This window comes from Rhopalosiphum padi, chromosome 1 (genome assembly GCF_020882245.1).
Source record: "Rhopalosiphum padi isolate XX-2018 chromosome 1, ASM2088224v1, whole genome shotgun sequence".
In the NCBI taxonomy this organism is placed as follows: domain Eukaryota; kingdom Metazoa; phylum Arthropoda; class Insecta; order Hemiptera; family Aphididae; genus Rhopalosiphum; species Rhopalosiphum padi.
Window position 1 is genome coordinate 32,408,470 of NC_083597.1, and position 23,980 is coordinate 32,432,449.

General features: G+C 25.1%; 1 protein-coding gene across 1 annotated transcript in view; it reads right to left on the reverse strand.

Annotated features, from left to right (window-relative positions):
* The window catches only part of LOC132917943 (neuroglobin-1-like), a 91,816-nt gene that overhangs the window by 10,463 nt on the left and 57,373 nt on the right, over positions 1-23,980 (reverse strand). Inside the window, exon 3 of the mRNA XM_060978945.1 lies at positions 18,051-18,155. Within this exon, the coding sequence (XP_060834928.1) occupies positions 18,051-18,155 (105 nt within the window). The remainder of the gene's footprint in view (positions 1-18,050; positions 18,156-23,980) is intronic.

Consider the following 23,980-nt stretch of genomic DNA (forward strand, 5'->3'; position numbering starts at 1 on the left):
TTTGTGGAATTTTTTTAATATGCTTTTTAAATATTTCCGGCGCTGTTTTGTTGTTTTTTAGGGTATTTAGTTTAGTGATAATTTCATATGTGCATTAATTAATATTATATTACCTATTATCAATTAAAAATTTAATCAAGGTAGCAAAAAGATTGGTCTTATCATAAATAGTAACAAATAAAAAATATATAGTTTGTCTATTCAAAAGTCAGAAGATAACGTCACATATGGCGAAGAAAAAACAATCAAATCATATAGTCAGTCATAAAATGGAAATAAGATAAGTTAAGATCAAGGAAAGGGATTAGACGATGACAAGGGGTTCACATCAAAGAAGACCCGAAAACTTTAGGAGTGCTGAACGGGGAAAGATTTGACCCTACACAGAGAGATACGGAAAGACAAAGTGGAAACAGAAATAGCTTAGATTCTAGAGTAAAGCAAAACAATAATGATATTATATTTATGTCATACATTATTGTTATTAACTTATACTAGTCAATACTCAACACCACGTATTTGGTAGATCGTTGTGGATGGTTAAGTTAATTGTACAAATAGCTTGAAATTATTTAGAATACATTGAAAAATTACTGAGTATAATACGTAAACACGAAAAGTTTCTAGTCTTTCCTTTTAATATTTTTGAATTGCGATAAAATAACTAAAATGATAAGAGAAAATTGATTTGTTTGAGTATCCATTTTGTCAACATTAGAATGTTATCTATAAATAAAAATTACGCCTATATATTTTTGATGATTAAAGGACGCTGTAACGCTAACTAATGAAGAAACTTTTATTCGATTTGCGAGCTTTAGCTATAAAATTTGAAATTTTTTTACATTTTTAACTTAAAAATAATTCGAAAATGTTCGTGATTTTAATGAATTGTGTTAACATTTAAACTTCAAACGCTAATTAAAATAAACTATATTTTGATATCTTTTCTGTTTTTTAATTGTAAATTACAACTATAGTCTATATCTACATACGTTGATCAATAGAATGTTATGCTAAAGGATTTGTTATATATATAGTATAGATCAGAGATTCCCAACCAGGGTGCCGCGAAATTATTTGAAATATTTTTTTAGAAAAAACAATTTCATTAAAAATATAGCACTGTGAGTAATAAAACGGACTATAATAATATAAAACCTATCGTGTAAAGATAAATAATAATTAAAAATAAAAATAAATACAATGTAATAATTTATTTATTAAATGTAATATGTATATAGTATGTACCTACACCTTACTACTTTTGATTATACTTATGCATTAATAAATAGAACCGAAGTAGTCTATAGAATATTAGAATATAGGCCATAGAGCATAGGGTGCCTCCGGATTTTTAGAAAATCTCCAAGGGTGCCGCGAGTCAAAAAAGGTTGGGAACCTCTGGTATAGATAGTATAATATCCTAAACATTTCAATCATTTTGATTAGTAATTATTTTGAATTGTGTGTTTTATAAAGTTATATTGTATGATAGAAAGGCAAAAATAAAATAATGTTATACGTCAGTCATTATTATTTTTCCAAAATGATTACATATTAATACCTATGATAGTATTAAAAAAACGAAATCACAAAAAATTCATGTAGTGAGTCTAATTTTTCTACATTTTTTTTATTTAGTACAAAATCCATTTATTACTGAAATGATGATCATTTTGTCAGTTGCTAAAAATATATCTATAAAATAAATGTAAAAATATTAATAAACTTGAATAATTAATACTATTATCAAACTAATACTTGTACTATTATAACGATTTAAACGATTATAATTAAAAAATATATATATACATATACATATTGTTATGTTGTGTATTTTAGTATTTAATATATACGGTTGTACGATTGAAAAAAGCCGATATACTAGTGGTTTTAAAATATTGGTAGTTTAACGACGCGTATACAATAACGATGCAATACATATACTCTAATAAAGTTTTTCTATGGGTGTTTGTTGGTGATCGGTGACACCATAAACACAATTTATTCTTAATGGAAGTAGTATAAAATATTGATGGATTATTGTTATGGCCCAATAACATAATAATATATAATTTGTATACAAAATGTGAAATGCGAATATGATTTTAATAATGTTGTGAATTTATGACGATTTATAAAAAATAAATAAATGAGTTATATGGGTAGGTTAATGTAATAATGTAGGTTTGGCGTGAATAAACTACGCAAATAGCAACATAATGTATTTCTATTTTTATTATTTTTACTTTAGATTTAGATTTAGATTTTAAGAACAACAATAATTTTTCAATCATAGTTCAGTAGTATCATAAAAAAACCATATTAAAAATACCCGAAAGTTATAGGTAACCATTTTGGCGGACAGTGGGTGTCGAGTGTTCTACTCCATCATTCAATAGATCACTGTTGTAATGGATGTATTAAATTTAAGTCCAAAGACTGACATTGATTATTTTGAAAATCAAGTACCTACTAAACATTTTTACTTTTGATTTTCTAAACCTAACCTATAGTTGGTCTATAGGTACAATTTATTACCAAAAAATTATCTCGAAATTGAACATCAAAATATTTTTTCTACTATAAAATGTATACAGCTGTGTGTATAGACAAAAAAAAGCACAAAAACATCGCTTTAAAATCAATGCATTCATCTCTTTACTAAAAATTTAAATATATGTGATAGAATTTATTAGATCTAGATCTGGGTGAATAGATATAGAAACTATTGACCTTAAAATTACTTATATCACAAAACTCATTTTGGATAGGTATTAAAATATTTTAGGTATGTTATTTGAACTTTAACCAAAGTAGTATTTAAGTATTGATTAAATAAAAGATAAAATAACACCTTAACTGATAATCCTCGTCCAAAAATAAATGAAGTCACTGATAGATACATTATAATAAACCAATATCTGACTGGCAAGATGGGTTGTTCTTTTACTTCGAGAAGTAATAGGTATCATATTGCATGTACAAATAGAGTAAAAATAAAATTATTTCTTCCACCAAATGTTAATACGATTCTTCAAACAGGCGTGATTTATTATATTTATTTAAGTTTACTGTTTAGAACTGTTCAATTACAAGTTGGTTTGTTTCATTTGTATACTTCATTGTATTTTTTGTTTTCGTGTAACCCGAGAATAAACACTATTATGAATCTTCGGTTTATTGTGCTGAGATACCGGATATTGTGTTTATGATGTTTAAACAAATATATCCATAGACAAATTCATAGTATGCGTCCGTAGTGTAACGTAAACCTGTATCGTTAATACGACACCGTTTTAAACTTGAAAAAAAAATGATTTTTTCCGGTCCCTAGAAACTGTTTGTAATAGTTGGTGCAAAAAAAGACCTTATACTCGATATCTATTCTATCGGCATCAGTACACTATTGCTTTTTGGTTCAACGGTATAACAAAAGCCAGAGTTTTACACTCGATTATTCACGAACATAATTTAGGTAATGCGTTTGATTATTTTTTATAGGATAGGTATATAGAATTTTTAGAGAAAATAACTTTAATCATTTTAGTTACATATGTTAAGTTTTTGCAACTAAAATAAAAGCGGCTTTCTCATTTAGTGATAAATGTATATATTATAATCAGTTAGAAATATAATTGTATTGACCGGCATATCTTGTAGGATATTAATATATTATGCTTCATACTTAATACGATAGATAATGGCACTATTAATAAAGTATTAAAACATTCCACTATTGCCTATTACAACTAGTAAGAAAACATTGAGCCATATGAATATTGTTAGTAAATTAAAATAATAAATTTTATTATTAAAATAACGCTTTCCGAGTTAATTTTGATTAATGAATTTAATTTGTGTTTTTAATGTTAATAATAATAAACATTATACTATGTACCAAGAAAATATTTAAAAACATTTTGAATCACTAATGTTGCAAATTAAATTTAAAGATTTTATTTTAGCTACTTTTTACTTTAAATCATTATTGCGAACAAATAACTAAACGTGTGTAGGCATGTGCAAAAGGTTTACTAAGTAACATAAAGTACGTACATTTTTGTTAGATGTAAAATAAAGATATTGTTTAGTTTTATACGGATGTAAATGATAACTGTTTAAAAAAAAAAAAATAGCTGTGATAATTGCTTTTTTTTCCCAAGTTTTTAGTAGTAACTAAGCCCACACAAACTTCTTGGCAACAAATTCAACCCACTTTGTTAGCGTAGTAATCCACCCATGTAACGTACAAATCCTTCTTTTTGTACTTAGTTTTTTCCCGTCCAACTAAAAAGAGATATCTGTCACTAATTCACGTCAGGAAATGCTGTACTTTTCAAGGAAACCTCTCAAACCCGAACCTCTGACACTTTTAAAAGGGGTCACGTGGATTAAAACCATTACATTTTTCAACGTCAAAATCGTTAAATTATATATAAATTATTTCAGCTCTATGCCCTTTGATTATATGGGCTGGTTGCTTATTATCTCTCGTTTCAATCATTATCAATATATATCACAAGTCCTTCGACAGTTCAGATAAACGTACATTGGTGGTTTTACTTGTAAAAAATACTTATTTCTTAACAAATTCAAACCAACGAGTTTCAACAGGTTTTATTTTTATCATTCTTTTTGATTCAACATAGTCAATATATTTTAATTCAATTCATTTTATCTTACTTCTTAGTAGTAACAGTTTTTTCCGATATAAAAATATTATTTTTGAACAAGAAAAAATATGAATAAATAAATTTATCGAGAATATCATTACAGTTCTGGTAATACATTGTATTTTAACTTCACATTTTTAAGTGTATATACTTTATTATTTATTTATTTCCGCATAATTCATTAACATAATATTAACTTTAATACCACAGATTTGTATAATTGATAGTGTCTAATAAAAAACGTATAATTAATCAATTTTTTTCTTCTTGTTTTTATAACACTTGCAATTTACAATGCATATTTTAACATGTTATTATTAATTTGGTTAATGAAAAGATACGAAAAAGTGTGTGAAATATATTACATAGACATTTTCACCTTAAATATATTGGGTTCAATCAATTTTTTTTTGAAATATTATACATAATTATATTATTATTTTATTGGTTGTTGAATAAATATGACGTAACACATTTATTGCGTATTTTAATTATCATAAATGTTATTAGTGCTTTTGTGGAATGCGGTTTATATATTTCTTAACATAATTTATATATACATAATTGTAATACCCTAAAGTAAAGTAGTTTTAGTGATATCAAGTACCCCAAAACGTATTGTAGATTTTGAATCTCTATTTATAAATATATATTTGTGCTGTGCGGAAAAAACCCGTGAAATTCTATTGAGCATAATATAGGTATTTAGTATAAACAGTAGACACGCCATACACTCCATAATATGCATCACGACATAATGTATACACGAATGGCTAGTGATCTGATAGTTATACGAGGCCATTATTTTTCGCATTAATTATTATGTTTATATTTATTATATTCATATGTCGTATTGACTTTCGTAGCAATTTGCAAACAGGTCAAGGGATATATCTGAAACACGATTCTCGTGATGTAATAAGGTATTTAATGCAGTATTACAGTTGTAGATATTCCAAGTCCAAAGATATGTTATGCGCGTAGGTCATAACCAAATACCGATTATAATATTATGGTATTATGTTACCATATTATATTGTGTTAAGTGGGCAGAACTAATATATTATTTACGACAACCGAATTATATTCATTTTTTATCTTGAATTAACGTTTTAAAAATGTTTATTTGAGATTCCTTGCAGTTATTACTGGTTAGGGTCAAAGGTGAAACGTTGAGTCCTCCTATAGCACATGTTAGTGATTAGTCGGCTAATAAATTGGCAAGTTTGATCAAAAACTTAAAAACTTAAATGATGCCTCTACCATTTCTTCTAAAAAATACAACTGTATCTTATTATTGAACATTAAGTTTCATTTCATAATGATGTAGGCATATATGTATATACATTTGTTTTATATTATTATTAAATGAATTCATATATATATATTATTTAGAAGTGAATTGGATCATTGTATATTCACTTTATAAACAGTCCTATTACAATAACTGTTTAACATATTTTAATAATAACTGATTTAGTAATAATTTATTAATGTATATAATTAAAATTAAATAGTTTCAAAATATTGAGTTTATATTTTACTGAGAAAATATGCCACCGTCGGATATTATATTTTTGGAACATAATTAAAATGCCTGGTTATAATTGTTGTCGATGAAAATTAAGTGTATTTTAGAAGAAAATGGACTCTGTCTTTAGACAATATCACCAGTTTCGTTGATGTATCATAAATCAAACTTTGGAATGTTTGCTTAAAACGTAACTAGCTCATGAAGAAATTCATAATCAAAAATGTGAACTAACTTCATAAACGTGCTTATGTTTTTCTGAATAAACTTATTCAATTCAAATTAATTAGTAAATAAACTTATGAGTTTATTTTTATAATTGATATATTGTACATTTGTACATAATATTAACTAAATTTTTGTTGACATAATCATTCTATATTGAAATTAAGTGCTATCTTTAATGCCTTTATTTGTTATTTTCGAAAGTATAATATGTGTATTGTATATATAACCTGTCACAGTAGACCATATTATTCGACCATAGTTATTAGAATGTTGATATGATTGGAATACATAATATTATATATTCTTAGTTTATGTATATTAAAAATGTAATATATTTGCGACAGATATTATTTGTTTTCAGCATAAAAAATACATTAGTTAAAAAATGAATAAAAACGTGGAAAATGTATATTTAGTACAATAGTATGCGGATACTGTTGTTCTCAGTAAAATTTCGTATTCAGCGGTGATATAAATGCAGATATTTTTCATAAATATATTGTAATCATATATTGTGTATATTTATTTTTAAATTTTAAATTCACACTGAAGTGTCATCACTGGATGAATCTTCCCTCGCGTATACAAGGTACTGTAATATAATTGTTATTATTTTACTATACATAAATCGATTTTAACTATCTAAATAAAAATAAAATAAATTCAAATTAATATTTATAAAGAAAAATCTAGGAAAAAACTGGGTTCCTGTTATCTACGGAATATATTTTTTCTTCGAAATCTCGGATCCCTATAATATTAACTGAGGAAACTAGTAACCATGCATAAAGCATAATATAGTATTATGATTATATTGTCATCATGTAAAAATATAAAATTTAATGTGGCTGTGTCCATAAAATGTCAATAGATGGATGGTGGTCTAGTCCACATTCCCGTAGGCAGGTTATTCACGGGGATAAAGGGTAAATATTCCACTAATTCATGGATTGTAAACCAAACTTTATAGAAAAGTATGTTTTCTTAAATCAAAATTCCAATCCATGGAAAATTTACCATGGGTTATTGCCCATAGTTTGTATTATATTAGTTTATACAATATCAACTATGTTTTTATAATGCTATTACCTATTTGGATATAAATCATAAAAGGTACTGTTGATTCGCATCTCTGATCTTCAAATTTTATATTATATTCATATTATTATTGAAATAAATATTATTTGGCATATATTTCTAACATGTTTTAATATTAAGTCTAAATTATATGGTTGATAACATTGTTTCTACTTTGTTTTCGTTTAATTTAATTTGTATTTGATTTGTTAAACCAATAATTGTTATTATTTACTTTGTTATTACTTATTTGGCTGTAATTTATTTAATCAATTACTTAGGTTTACAATGTATCTTTGACATATTTACATGTTTAGCATATGATTAAAAATAAAAATAAATTAAATATTTTTTTAGTATTTTTGGAATAAATACATTTCGTTTATGATTTAATTTACAAATATTCTGAATTTATGTACCATAATAGATTATCCTTTACCACATATTACATACCCAATTAATATTATTAATTCATAATGGAACAAATTATGAACAGAATTCTATGCCTATGTATAGAACTGAAAGTTAATAGTTTATTACATTGTAACTAGATCGTATAGTTACTCTTGAGATTTTAGTTCAAATGGTATGAAATATCGTATTATATTGAGATAAGGAATGAATTAATAATGGTTTATACGAGAAAATTATTAATACAATTATATAATAAAGTTATATATGTAGTATAAGGCTAGAAAAATAGTAATATAATATTAAATTTGAAAAAATACGAATATTTGTATAATTTTAAGCACATAATATAATTGTGTAGTGTTATATACGTATACCTATCATGATAAATCGTTACATTTTTTAAACATTTATTTATTTATTAATATTTATTTACTTACATGAAAATATTACATGCTTAAATTTAGTACAAAATGTAATAACATATTATATAATAGATATTTAGTTAAGTAGAAAATTTAAGATGAAATAATTTTAATTAATATAAAATACTTAAAATAATAGAACTTAGATAATCAACAGATCAGTTAAACGAGATACAACATAGTTATTAAAAAAAATTATATTAAGCAGTATTCAAAAGTTTAATACTATAGCAAATAATAAATAATAATCAGTGAATGCGATTCCTTTTTTTATTTTAACAAATTTAAAAAATATTTATTTATTGTGTAATTGATACTTAAATTGTAATATAATTTATGATAATATTATATCATATATTATTGTGTATGCGTGTGCATGTATTTTCTCCCAAGTAAACAATTGATCATTGTAAAAATGTTCAATTAATGTAGATTTACACATATTTGCCATTGAAAACTGCCGAGTAAGAAAACATCATTTGTTTTTATCGAAACACTGAATATTTTTTTAGCTAATTTCCTCACAAAATCGTTTTAATGTGCGTTGATTAATTAAATGTTTTACATTTTTGGTAATACCACACTGTTATGCTGTTGAAGTGAATAAAGCAAAAAGAGTTCTTAATACCCGTTCTGTATAATTGTCTACTATTTTATTAAAAATGTACTGTTTTACAATATAAATTCATTAATATGTACAAAACTTCAAATTGTTTAATTTAATTTTCATAATAGTGTTTTAGGAATTATTTATTAAACCATTGCTACATAATATATACGTATGAATGTGTTGTGTCATAGAGTAGAAACACTAAAAACGTATAATAATATTGGCTTTAAAAAAATCGTCAGATGTATTAAAAATGTTAATGACACACCATGCACTTCGGAATTTCAATATAACTAAATTGGAAAATACTAGTTAACCGGAGTAAGTTGTGTTATTCACAAGAACCCAATGTCGAGCTATTATGGTATTTTTTCTTCGTACAGTTGTGTGTTATTTGTTGTGTTTTTGATAGCCCAAACAATTCACACTAAATGATGTTATTCAGAGGACGCAAAGCACTCTACTTCACCGTTTACGTTACCTTCAAATAATATTTACCCAATCATGTAGGTCACGCCAGCCAATAAATTATTTATTTGGCCATCGAGTTATAAAATCGTATGACGATAAAGTTAGTTTACTCCATTTGACAAAACTATTAATTTATTTACAAAACTTTGAACAACTGGGGTTAGTAAAGAAACAAACCAACATTTATTATGTTAATTTTTAAAATTTTCGAAATGTGTATATTATATTTGCTGCAAGTTAGTTAGATTAGACGTTCCTACATTAAAAAATATTTATAAATTCATGGATGTAGTTCTAATATTTGTTTAATACATATATAAAATGACCTATTTAAAATATAAAGAAGTCCATACATTTCCATTGTATCGAAAATTGATATTTTTTGTTCCATTACAATTAAAAACACTGCGTTGAAGTAGGTGCAGTGACATAAGATACACTTTGTACATATAAAAACAGTTTGATACTTCTGAACGAGAGTAAAGAATGTTTTTTTTTTCATTTGCATGTTTGAATATTTTTCAAGTATACTGTACTCAAGTTTTAACTTTTAAATGTATTATAAAATGAAAATGTTCAAATGAAAAAAAGTAATAACATTATAAAGAGGATAAAAAATTAAACTTTGTTCAGAAGGTACAACAGTGTGAAATATTTAGTATATTATGGGGAAAAAAAATATAACACTGATTAATCTTTTTTTGTTTTAAATATAACTTTTAAACGTTTTTTTTTTAATATTTTTAAGTAAATTCATAATTTATAATATTTCAAAAATGAGTTACTCATTCTGATAAATGATTATTTTATTAATTGTTGTATAGTTTTAAATAAATTTAAAATCGTATTTCTAAGAATAATAATTGTAATTAATTCTTAGAATAATTTACTCTATTAAAGGGTTACAAAAGTATATTTTGTTTCTTTAAATTTGTTGTTTTGTTTTTATCTTAGTTTTGATCAGGTAAATGTAAAATAAAATTTAGATTTTAATTTCAACTATAATTATTATTAACAAGAATCCAATAAGCTATTATTATAAATCATTAATTGAATACTCATAATAATTATTTTTTATAGTATGAATGTTAACAATTTTGAAGAAAATATATTTAGTAGGTAGGCATATTATTTATCAAGAATTATTTTTGTTATACATTTAAAAATATATATTTTTATAAACTTTTTGAGTTAAATAATTTATTCTAAATATTAACCTTGCTGAAGTACCTCCGATGGGTGGTCTCTTCCCTCTGTCTTTCTCTGTCTACTGTTCTATTTTATCACTTAAGCTTATTGTTCATTAATTGTAACAGATTGCGTAATATAAAATTTTGTTAAAAAAAAAAAAAAAAAAAAATATTAACCTCACGTATTTTAGAGCATTTTATTCTTATTATTTTTTTTTTTTTATATAATTTATAAATAATAATATTAATAGAAATCCAACATATTTTTTAACATTGTAATCAATTTTGGATGAGTGATTAATTAAATTAATTAAACATAATATTCCCTCAAAAAATTAATAATGCAGAAAACTTGTATTAAAAGCAATTTACAAAGTATAATATTGAATAAATTGAATGGATACAAAAAATAAATAAATAATAACTCGGTTATATTGGCTAAACAGTTACATACAGACTTCAACACATTTTAATTGATCACCAGATATATAATATTTACAATTTATAATTCAACATAGAACACTACCCGCACGTGTCTAGAGTCTACGCTTATATGTGTTGCTCAGATCAGACTCAAAAGACAATATTATAACGTTAATTTTTATTAAACAAATCTTTCAACCTAATTTAAAAAAAAAAATCAAATTTATTTTTATAAAAGTAATTTAAACTAAAAGTGTAGTATATAATCTGAACCAATAGCCATATCGTAAAACTTAGGCTAAAGTTATAATAATCAATAATAATAATAAAAAAAATTATTATTGATTTATAATAAACTACGCTTAGTATATTAAATAAAAATATCAAATATGTATTTTACAAACAATGCTATAATCTGTCTTTATAATATATCAAAATTAAAATCAAAAATGTTATTAAAATAAAGAAATAAAGAACAGAGATACTAATTTTTGTTTGGCTAGAAGCCTAGAAGTGAATATTATTATTAAATTATTTCGAGTCAATATACGATTATTGTATATAAAAGATTATATTATTATTATATTATATATATAAGATATAAAAAAAAGTATAATAATAATAATAATAATTTTAGAATATTCTATTAAGAGATCTTTCTTAAAATATTTATTCGACGAATTTATAGCGTTTTATTAAGCAATAATTTATCATCACCATAAAAAATGTATTTAAGTTGTGTCCATAAATAATTTTTAATGTCATTATTTATATCAATGGTGTACATAATATATATAAATTCTAACATAAAAAGAGATTCAAGTATTCAACAAATTGTCAATAAATATAGTAGACATCTTAAAGTGAATCATATATAAGTATAAATAACATTGGTACAATTCGTAACCTGTGTCTTAGTTCATTTCATGTTATTTCTTTAATTAAATGATAGACGCAATAACAATATTATATTTAAAGCGTTGTAAAAATGTTAACGTCATTATTAACAAATGTCATGTTTTCTTTTTACTAAAAATCTATAATAGTTATTTGACTGACATTCGGTTATAAATTATATAATTAACTATAGGTAGGTAGATTGTATTATTTTTTTAAAAGAGTTGAATGACCATTTTATCCTTACTGAATCTAATGAATATTTTATGATTTTATAAGGAAAACCCAATCAATATTCTTACCAAAAGGGAAGTGGCAATGGTTAGAGTAATAATTATTATAAATCGTGAAAATAATTATCCGGTTCCGGATCGTAATCTGTACGAATAAAGGGACTGACCGAGTAGACTGTCCGCCTATTCGGTTATATAATGCACACACACACATACACAGACATGTACCCCGTGGAGTGAGGTCTTTCTCTTTATGCTCTCCGCCTCTTTTGTTGAACGCGCACAGTGGATATATTATTATGTTTTATTCACATATAGAACTAATACAATTTGTTTGTACCATTTTTTGACCGTTGAAATATGCTTACCAATTTATTTAATTTTAATGTCTACATTAATGAGGTATGCTAATGCGTATAAATAGGACAAACATAAAATATAAAATTTGGTTAGACTTCAACGTTAAATAAACATAAAAAAATAGGTACCTACTACCTACTACCTATTTAATAGTATGCCACGCCATTATAATAATATATTATTGTAGTCTATAATATATAGGGTACCTATATATAGGCTATATATTTTATTGATACAGGAATTATTCCTAGGGACGTATTTGATATTTATGATCATTTTAGTCGGCATTATTCGTGTTCAGTTCAATATTGTTTAGTATTGTTCAGTATTTACATTATGACGATATTATTTTAATATTATATTTTAACCTTAGGCAAAAGTAGATAATATGAAAAATATTATTTTTATAAGTTGTTTATTTTTAATAAAAATAAAAATGGTTTAAGTCTAAAATTTCTTTTTTAAACATATTTTATTTCATATATACAGTGACGATATTCCATATATGAGTTTTGTAGTTTTTGAGTACTTACCTATAGTACTATACTCACGATTTCATAAAAGTAAGTTGCATGTTTCAGTCAGCTGAATACCATGTCTATAAGTTGACAGTATTTTCCTCATACATACGTAAAATGCTGCAATATTATAGTGTAATATGAATCTATTCACAGTATTTTACAGTAAGGTGTTATTGATTGAATAGTTGATAACGATAATTAAATTATATTATAATTATTATATAGTGTAAAAATATAAACTATATAATATATATTATTACTATAATGATTAAATATATATTAACATAATAAACACAATGTTTTTGGAAAAAAAATTAAATCAACCTACTGTAATACCAATAGTGAAATAAATTACATTAATATAAATATGAAAAAAATGAAATGCACTTAGTGATATATGCTGACTCACCGCCTACGTTCAGAATCGTTTTTCGTACCTATACAATGATATAATATTGAATTCAAATTTAATACATCCATTATATTGACCCACTCGACACCAACTGTACAGCAGAACGGTATCCACTTGACCACCTTTTTAAATTTATTGGTATAGTTGTTATATTATAATGTAAAATATTATGTACACTATTTTATACTATAGTTCTGTGTCGCGATAAACTAAGCGAAACCAGTGACCTATAATAACCAATTTCTGTATTTTATATTTTATAATATGTATCATATTATTTTTTTAAATAGTCAACAATTATTAAGTATATATTTTAAAAGTAATTAAAAATTATATTTATGCTATTATTACATTTACATTTTTATCTATAAGTTTTGTGGCTATTTAGTTCTGGTTGATTCAACATGGTAATTTTATAAACTATTTTTGAGTTGACTCGTTACCTAATCAAATCTAAATTTAAGCTAAAAAAACAAAAATTATACCTATACGGTAGTGGACTATGAATAACTATAATATCTATTAATTGGGTTGTTATTCAGTTTACTATCTACTAACTACAGTTTAAAATATACAAAAGTCAAAAGCCTGACATTTATTATTCTTTCTGGATTTTATGATTAAATCGTATATATAATACAAATATCAGCTTTGATTAATGTTTATCTACACCTAATTATGATTTTACGAGTATATCTTAAGTTAATTTTAATTTTGATGTAACAATTTTGTATTTTATTTACATACTTAATGAATTAATTTTTCAAATTAACTTAATCGGTGGTAAATTCGTTTTGAATAAGATCTTATAGTTAAAATTAATTGTATTTTTACCACTTCATGTTGTTAGCCATGATAAATGTTTACCAGAAGTTATACCGCTGTCTACTAAGAATAAAATCATAAGAACAACAAACTGACTTAACTTGAATTATAAGTTAATTATTTTTAAAATTAATTTTAAACTTATACTGGGACCAAGTAAATATTGGACACTACACAATTCGATTATAAATAATGTTCAATATTTATAATATATTTAATAATTAATATCTGTAAGGATTCACTCAATGCACTTGTCAGACTGAAATAAAATTTTCATTCAAACATTCTAGCTATAAATTAAAATAGATAACCGCATTATCGCTCAGTTAAATAAGAACATATTCGTACTTTGATATGGACATCAGTCCATTGTGGCATTGTATGTAGTGAAGAGGTCGACAAAGGAGTTCGACACTCAGTTAGTAATGCTATTATATGGAAATACACTAGAGCATAATTCCAGTCTAATCGATATGTATTAGGATATAATTATATAAATTATTATTGTTCTTACTTATGGGAATTTTAATGGTGACATACAGAAAATAATAAACGTAGAGAAATTAAATTCACAATCAAATATTATCCTAAACCCAACCTCTTTTAATCGTACAGATGAAGTCATTATTAGCACGTTGCGAATAGCCAATAAAGCATACCATAAGATATCCAACAGCCATTTTATAATAAGATAGGAACCAGTATTAAACCAAACATATAGAAAACATTTAATAGTGAAACACTTTTTCATCTAAAAATCTAGACATTCATGCTAAGCCTACATCAACTGTCCTTATTAACCTATAGAAGCTCTGAACTTACAAGAAGAAAATCTTAAGAAAATTATTTCCTTTTTAATAAAAATTAATATATTGTATAGCTCAATTAAGACGCTGTACAGTATAAACTTTTTTGGACATTAATGAATATTTATTTTGGAAGTTGATAAGTAACAATCTTAGTAGTTAAAGGTGTAATAAAAAAAAAAAAAAAAAAATGTATTTTAATTAATCCAATACTTTAAGTATATATATATATATATATCGTAGATTTTCGTTTTAAATTTTTAATAAATAAACTTTAAATCCGTTATAAAGACTTCTTTTCAAAAAAAAAATAAGACATTTATCACGATACTTTTTCAAGCAAAAGACTTATTATTTATTATGTGTTGACGTGTTGTGCTGTCGAAATAGAATAACCTCAAAATTTTTCTCATTTATATAATAGTATATTCTATGAACATTCAAACATTGTATAATGTTTTTTTACCAAATTCCCCGTGCCAGATGCAAGCTTGTTTTGATAAATTACCTATTTCTTAGTTTTAAATTTTGAGTTTTTTACTTAACTGACAGCAGAATAACCACGTTGTTATTAATACCTGTCACTTGTCCCTTGACTATTCGCAGAAAATTTCAAAGAAATCCTTTTTTTATGATCTATTCTTTTTAGTGTATTTTTTGCTAAAAGTACTATGTACCCATTTCCCTCAGAGATTCTACTTAAGTTGAATCATTGATTAATAAAACTTAAGTATTCTGGATGTTTACTTTGTCTTTGGTATTTACTCTGTTAGTTTAATCTGTGTTTGGTTTTTTTCAATTAACTGGCTATTTTTTAATTTTTTAAAAACTATGTACTCATTATATTGAAATGGTTATTCAGTATTTAACGTTTTACATTCTACGAATTTAAATTTGAATTCACTCAAAGCTATATCCAAATTATAAAGGTCTGTTAAAGGATTATAAAACATACAAATATATTTTTATAGGATCTTTTCGTTCACTTAAAAAGTTGTTATTGTTAGTATGTCATCCTATATTGTTATATATAACAATACGTATAATACATATATGTATATGTTATTGTTGTTTCTAAAATGAATTATAATATTTATAACCATTAAAAATTAATACGGTCTAACGTCTCATCCGATCAAATATATTCAAAACGATATTTCTATAATAAACTCGACGCTATGTACATAGACACAATATCAGGTAGATGTTTGCTACGAAAATATTGTCGTTTAAAATCTGATAGTATTAGGTTAGGATTTGATTTTAGAACGAATTTTATATATACATCTATTGACTGCTTTGCTTTGGTATACGTCAAGAGATCTGTTGCTTTTACTTAAGACGGTAGTAACTCGTGTTCATATAGCAAATTTATTCTAATGTACAGCCTATGAGGGAATTTGTTCCTACATTGAAATTTTAATCTATGTATACTGTATAGGTACCTAACAAGGATTTAATATTTGAATAATAGGGGATTAATCGTACTTATAGACACTTTCATCAGGAAATTATAGTTAATACAAACGATTCGAAGATGTTTGACGATTACCCAAACTGTGGTATTTAAAGCAATTGATTCAAGATGACGTGTCTAATAGTACAACAATTATAAAATAAAATAAATACGGATAATATATTAATATAAATGGAGTGATCAACAAATTAAAAATTAAATAAAAATTATGAATGTTTAAAAAAATGAACTATTTATAATTTAATAAAAATACTACGACTTACTAATAATATAATATATATTTCATAGAAAAAAAAATTAAAAACGGAAGAGTTGTTTTAAAATTTAAACCGTTATTATGATCAATAAATGTTAATTATTACATAGCCACTGAAATAACTGTAATTACAATTTTGACTGAAAAAAAAACAAGAACTCAAAGGCTAAACAAACAATTATTTAAGATAGCTACAGTAAACACTACAACTTCATTGGAATGAACATAAACTGTCAACAGACACCGTGGCAGAATGTGGTAATGGATTTTGGTAACGGTTCTTAGAATTATGCAGAACATAAAGGTTTCGCTAAATAACACAGCATAAATGTAACTTGTGAAGTATACAATGGCATTGTTGTGGCAGAGCTTTAACGAAAATGTTACACCGAAAAAAATGTTACCATATAGCTTAGTCTTGTGTAGTTGTAACTTGTCTTATTATACGTAGATAGAAGCAGACTTGGCAACCTTGGTAAATTATAAATCAATGATAAACCATATTGGTTTTGTAAAATAATCTAAATAGAGCCATTGGCCAAGGATTTACACATGCATAAATAAGATTATTATGTTTGATAGGCGTACGTTATAATGTACTTGACGTTTGTACATGTTATTCAAAATTCTTTTTGAAAATAAAATATTACTAATCGTATATATTAAATAGACAAATATTAGAGGTATTAATGAGCATATTTTAAGTTTTAAATTGTCTCAAAAATAGTAAGAACAAAACAATTTACAAGATTGTGTAAATATGTAAAATTATATGTTACCTATGCAATGATATCGTACAGTTATAAATACTAATTATTTCTAATGATACGTCTTATTATTATAATTTACTATGAATTTAAAATTTCATGAATATTTAAAAATATTATAATATTGAATTATATTTTGTGATAAGCTATAATATATTATATACGAGTATATATTACATAATATTAAATGTTATAAATCCTTTATATAACTATGATTTATATTGCTTAATTAGTAATATTTGGTTAAACTAAAAATAAAACCAATAAATCAATTTGAATATTAAAAGTATTAAACTTGAGTACCTAATTGAGTAATGAGTGTAGATTTTTGACCTTTAGGTGGATAATAATAAATTAGTAACTAATATTTTGTTAAACTACCTATTGTATTTATTTTATAATAACAATAAGTTATACTAAGATGTATTTTTTTATAATATATTTATAGTACCTTAAAGCATGATCTCTCAGCTGTCTGCTGTGTTTCAGGTCCTCTAGATCGACTCCTTTGAATGGCATAAAGGATTGTTGAACATCTGGATGTGTTTCAAAGAGGCTGAAAATATAATAATGCATAAAATGTACTTAATATCATTATTCATTATTAGCACTTAATAAAATACGATAAAAATAATTCTACTTTAACATTTATAAAATTGTCATGCTACTCGTACTACTCGTGAAACAATCGTTTAAACTAAATGTCAACTATTAACAATAATCTAATAAACAGGATGTTAAATATTAATAATAATCAAATAAACAATAAGTACATATTATGAAATAACTTAACAATATTAAAATCCCGAGCTGAGTGATGAATGAATTGGTTGTTTATAATATTTGGGGTTTCTTAGGTTTCTTGGAGTAAATTGGATTTAGTTAATAAGTTAGGTGGTCATAAGTAAAAAATTCCTAATATTTTTTTAAAAAAATGAGAAAAATAATAATCTATATTATTGTTTGGTTGTCATAGCAACTGTTACGTGAAATCGGTAAGCAAAAACAATTTTATAATATTTGAAAAACCGGTGAAGTTGCTTTGTTGTATAGGAAATGTCAACTATATATCTTCAATGAGTAAGGCAATGTCATGGAAGTGTTAAATTATAATTTAATGAAAAATTATTCCATAATATAAAATACGATGTTGAACGGTCTTTTAGTCTATTCTTTCAAGAATAATACGCATGATTACTAATTTTGGCTAAAAACAAATAGTATTATACTATTATAGTGTTATAATATAATAATAGTTCTTCCGAGGCATAAAGCCGATACTTAAAACATTTTCTTTCGGGTAGCTCTACAAAAAAAGTCGCAAATGCTCAAATTGGGTGAGCGCATGGTCCATCTTATGATCGGTCATCAAACTTTAAAAAACACCAGCAATAATACATTATTGCTGGAGGGTCATCATCTTTCTGATGTAATTTTCAAAACTTTATACTTATATCAAATAGCATTATATACCGAATAAAATAAAATAAACATCGTTTCTGTAAGTTGCGTATTTTTTTTTTAATAGCCTTTAAAAACTTCACTGTCTGTTTTGTTGCACTTTGTTTATATATTATATATATATTTTTTACGTAAGAAGTTTAATTTTCAATGAAATTGGTTATTGAAGTGAAAATCGAGAATTTTTTAGCGATGCTCTTAGTCGTTTCGTTGTAATTGAAACTTTTTTCATACAAAATAAAATGTATTAAATATTTAGATTAATTTTAAGCTATTATTTAACGGCACAAACTGCAAAGTACTCGCAACAGTTGATAACAATAGTAGGTACCTATAATATGCTATATGATGTTATATTTGTTATAATATCGTTGTAATTACTAACATATGCGATGTTTTTGGCATAAATTAGTTCATCATACCGTATTGCTTATTACCAGCAGATATATAGTATCGGAAATAAATTAGGCGTATAATATATGATTAGATGCTAAATAGAGGTTGACACCGTCACCGTCCAGAATCATAGGTTCGTACGCAATGATTTATCAGTTCAAATATTAAACGCATCCATAATAATTATCGAGTAGGTCAATACAGTATTTACCTACATATACAATGAATGGGTACACTCAACATTTACTGTACAGCAGATCGTCGAGCGACTTCTTTTAAAGGAGTAAATCGACGACTCCGTGTTTCGTACATAATATTATTATCGCATACAAAACAATTCAAGCGAGATATATGTTATGAATAATGAATTCATATACATGTTCTGAACTAATTGTCCGTTACAGTAGCGATCAACCGATATATCAACGCAAAGTCTTTTAAAGAAAATTAACAATGAAAATATAATGTTACTATAAATTTTACGCATCCTTCTTGCCTTACTTTAAATCTTGTGATTATTTTTTGATGATAAATGGTTGTCATTTAATATACTTTGCAACAACTTTTATACAATTTATGTGATGAAAGATGAATTATGATATCCTCTGACAATGTCTACTCGCAACACTATTGTTATTTTGTGTTTCCGTGAAACTATTTTTAACAGATATCAATCATCTGTTAATTTATATTTTTTTAGATGATGAAGATTAAACCAAAAGAGAAAAATGGACACAACACTATTGTTATTATTTGTACTTTAAAACACGTGTTTGTCTGGACGATACAAGGTATGTATTGTTATATTCGTATAGGTATGGTAGGTATATTATTATAGACAAAAACATGCAAAATACGTTTCAAAGTATTGATAATAAAATTAATTTTTATCTTGATTACATTTCCAGTCGTTGAGTTTGAAGTTAAATCAGCGAGTCAACTTTTTATACAATTATTTTTTTAAACAAACCACTCGCATAATACAATGCAATATTCGAAATTGAATGATAGCAATATACATGGTAGATACGAAAAATTGTCGCTGCGCACCTAACCATGCATTTTAAGTCTATATAATAATATTATGCGTGTTGAAAATAATCTTTTGTGTGTTTGAATTTACTCTTCCCCTCTGTGTTATGACGACGACGTTAAGATTAATTTTCGATAAAGTTATTTTTATTTTTTTTTTTTTTAATCAGTATTTTCAGATATTTGTCTATTACAGTGACAGTTTACAACTTTTTATTTTCGATGAGTGTTCAACAAATAAAAACATTGTGTTCTTTGTTCATTGTGTATATTATTATTATTTAGTATATTTACTACACACTAATTATTAAATTTTCTTAAAAAATCGTAATTCTTCTATCAAAACTAAACAGATAGAATATTTTAATCAATATTATTGAATTATTATTATTATATTTTTTTATATGGGTTAATATCAAATACTGGATTTGTATTTCGTTGATATTGGCTTATAAATATCTGCTTTAAAGTATTGAATGTATTATCGGTTTCATACCGGAAACCAATTTTATTACAAGCTTATTTTGGATATTGTAAAAAATAGTATTGGTTCACAAATACTTAGTTTATCGCTTAATAAGTTTTTACCGATCTTAAAAACTTTAAATATAATATTTTTATAGTTAGTGAACTAAGTATACTTTTTAATATTAAATAAACTTGAATATTGCTAAATTATAATGTACTGACCAATATTCTACAGATTATCATCAAATTTTATGCATAAAACATTGTGTCACTACTCACTACATAAAAATGTAAATATCATATAATTTCTTAATAATATAATATGAGAGGGGGTAATCTATAATATCGTATACTTGAAAATATAGAATTTTAACTTTCTAAAAACTTTAAAATTTAAAATACGTTAAAATAAGTATTGCATATATTTTGGATGTATCAATGATACTTTAAATTTTAAAATGATAAACATATGAACTATTTCCATTTACAACTCAAGTGAAAATTTTATTATTGTAAGTAATTTTCGGGAATATACTGAGAATAATTGCTGTATTTGATATATTTTTTTATTAAAATACTAAAAAGTTATAATTAATTAAATGATTAAAAACTATAAATACTTATTGTATCGTTTAATAAAATATGAATCGTTTAAAAAAAAATGCAAGTGTTTTGTATCGATTACTATCTCTTCGGGGTTCAAATAACGTAAGTCAGTACTCAGAATATAATAATCCGAACCACCTATTATGCATTATGATAATTAATCAGAAGTCCCTATCATCGATTTTTCTAATAAAACGTATTGTGTACGCGGTTTAATGGTGAATAAATACAAAGTTTAAACAATAGTGACAGTACAAAACTCATTCAGCATTCAAAGGATATCATATTATTTGACATTTCATTTATTTTTTTTTTAAAACCTAATAATAATAAATATTTTTTGGTCTTTAGAACCAAAAGTTATTGATTAATTTATTAAGTCAAATGATATATCCCTTAAAATATTTATTTCGGAATATTACTATCCAAACAAGAACGGTCGGTCGTCTAAACTTTATAAATTCTCACGTGGTCTTTATACCGCGACCGCTCCTTATTATTACGCGCACGCCACACAAACCACAGCACCATACCCCACCGCCCGAGCAACCCAATTCAAAGGTCGAGCGAGGCGCGGGGAAATGTCGTATGTAAACAGCTCGACGGTAGACTACCGTCGTGTTATATTTAGTTTCACATAATAATATGTAGGTACATCGTATGGCATTTATTTTAGCATTCACGATCATATCCGTCGACTATTGAGGCGCTGCGGTGCTCAAGAATTCTATGACCCATTCCACTGAGAACGTAAATAGATGAAACAATAGTTAATGCAGTGAAACCTCTCTAAACGGACACCTCTAAATGACGGATATTTTTTACCGGAAATATTATTCAAGTGTATTTTATTACAATGTGTATTTTGCACGTTATTGTACCATTATGTTTTATCTCATCCGTTGTGTAAAATACTAAATCTACTGTCTTATTTAGTAACTTTTTTGTTTTAATAATAATACAAAATTATTATAAGACGTATATTCGTATACATAGAAATAATATAAAATATACATGCGTGTATTATTATTTTGATATTGTTTATTATTTTATATTTATATCCTCCCTCATCCAAATAGCGGATACAATTTCGGTGACTGAGAGTGTCCGGTAATTAGAAATTCCGCTGTATTATATATTTACATACGCTTATATTATAACAAATTTTGATATTTACAACGAGAGTGTATTTTAGATGTTTTGATAACATATTGTTAATGTGCGTGGTGTAAAATATACACCAACAGGGCAACAGGCAACGATTTATAATATTACTAACAATTTTACTATGGCAACGATATTGAGGAAAAAGTCGAGTCTTCGAGATATTAATTTAAATGTAATTTATTTAACAATAAGATAAAATATATTTTTAAAAAAGGTTTATATTTTATTATTTAACCTATAAGTATTTAATAGATTTCAAGTATCTCATGAAATTATGAAAACACGAGCGGCGTCCATGCTCACTCTCGACCAAGACCGATCTCAGTGGTGCATTACGTTCTCTGGGGAAACATTTTACCCTCCCCTCGCTACAATTGAAAATTTAAATTAAACGTCTATCAACAACTGATCCATTTTTAATACATGAAATATTGAATACATTTTGTAAAAAGAAAATAATAATACTTTTAAAATAATTCAAATATTTAATGACTACAAACATTATTATTTATTTGTAAACCATTAACCGGTCACGTTTAAAATCTCAGTGTCTGTTTGGTGTGATTGATAAAAGTGTATAAATCATCCATCTGAACAACCAGAGCGCGTTTTGTGTTCAGAGTCACACAGTTCGTCATAAAAACCCGAGTTAATTTATCATAAGTTATTATTCATAACTATAAACAACTACTGGTTAAAAATTGGATATTTTTTATGCATATAAAAAAAACATTTGAAACACTTAGTTAAAATGTACTTCGTAGAAGTATAAAATTATAAGAGATATTAACTATAAATGTAAACTATAAAAATAGAAAACTTTTTTATTTTTAATGTTATGCTGATTACAGATTAAGTGATTGTCGAAAAGAAAATTATTTTCAAAAATACTTACATTTACCTCAAAAAAAAAAAAAAAAAACGACTGTTTGGTGATTAAAAAAATGACATTTTAAACAAGTACAGTTATATTTCAATAGTTTTCATGGGTCTATATAAGGATCAAAGTTAGGGTCAAATAGGCAATATAATATTTCAGAAAACAAAAGGAACAATATATAATTATACTGTAGACGTTCATTGGTTTCATTTTTTTCTTCCTTTAAAGCTTAGTCGACTGTGTGTGTACAAAATGAATTTATAATCCTGGCGAGGTTTATTATTAAAAAGGGATGGATTCACGTTCACGGGAAAGGTAATAGAATAACCCTCTAATAGTGTCCAGTGAAGTAATAATGGAGACCCATGGAA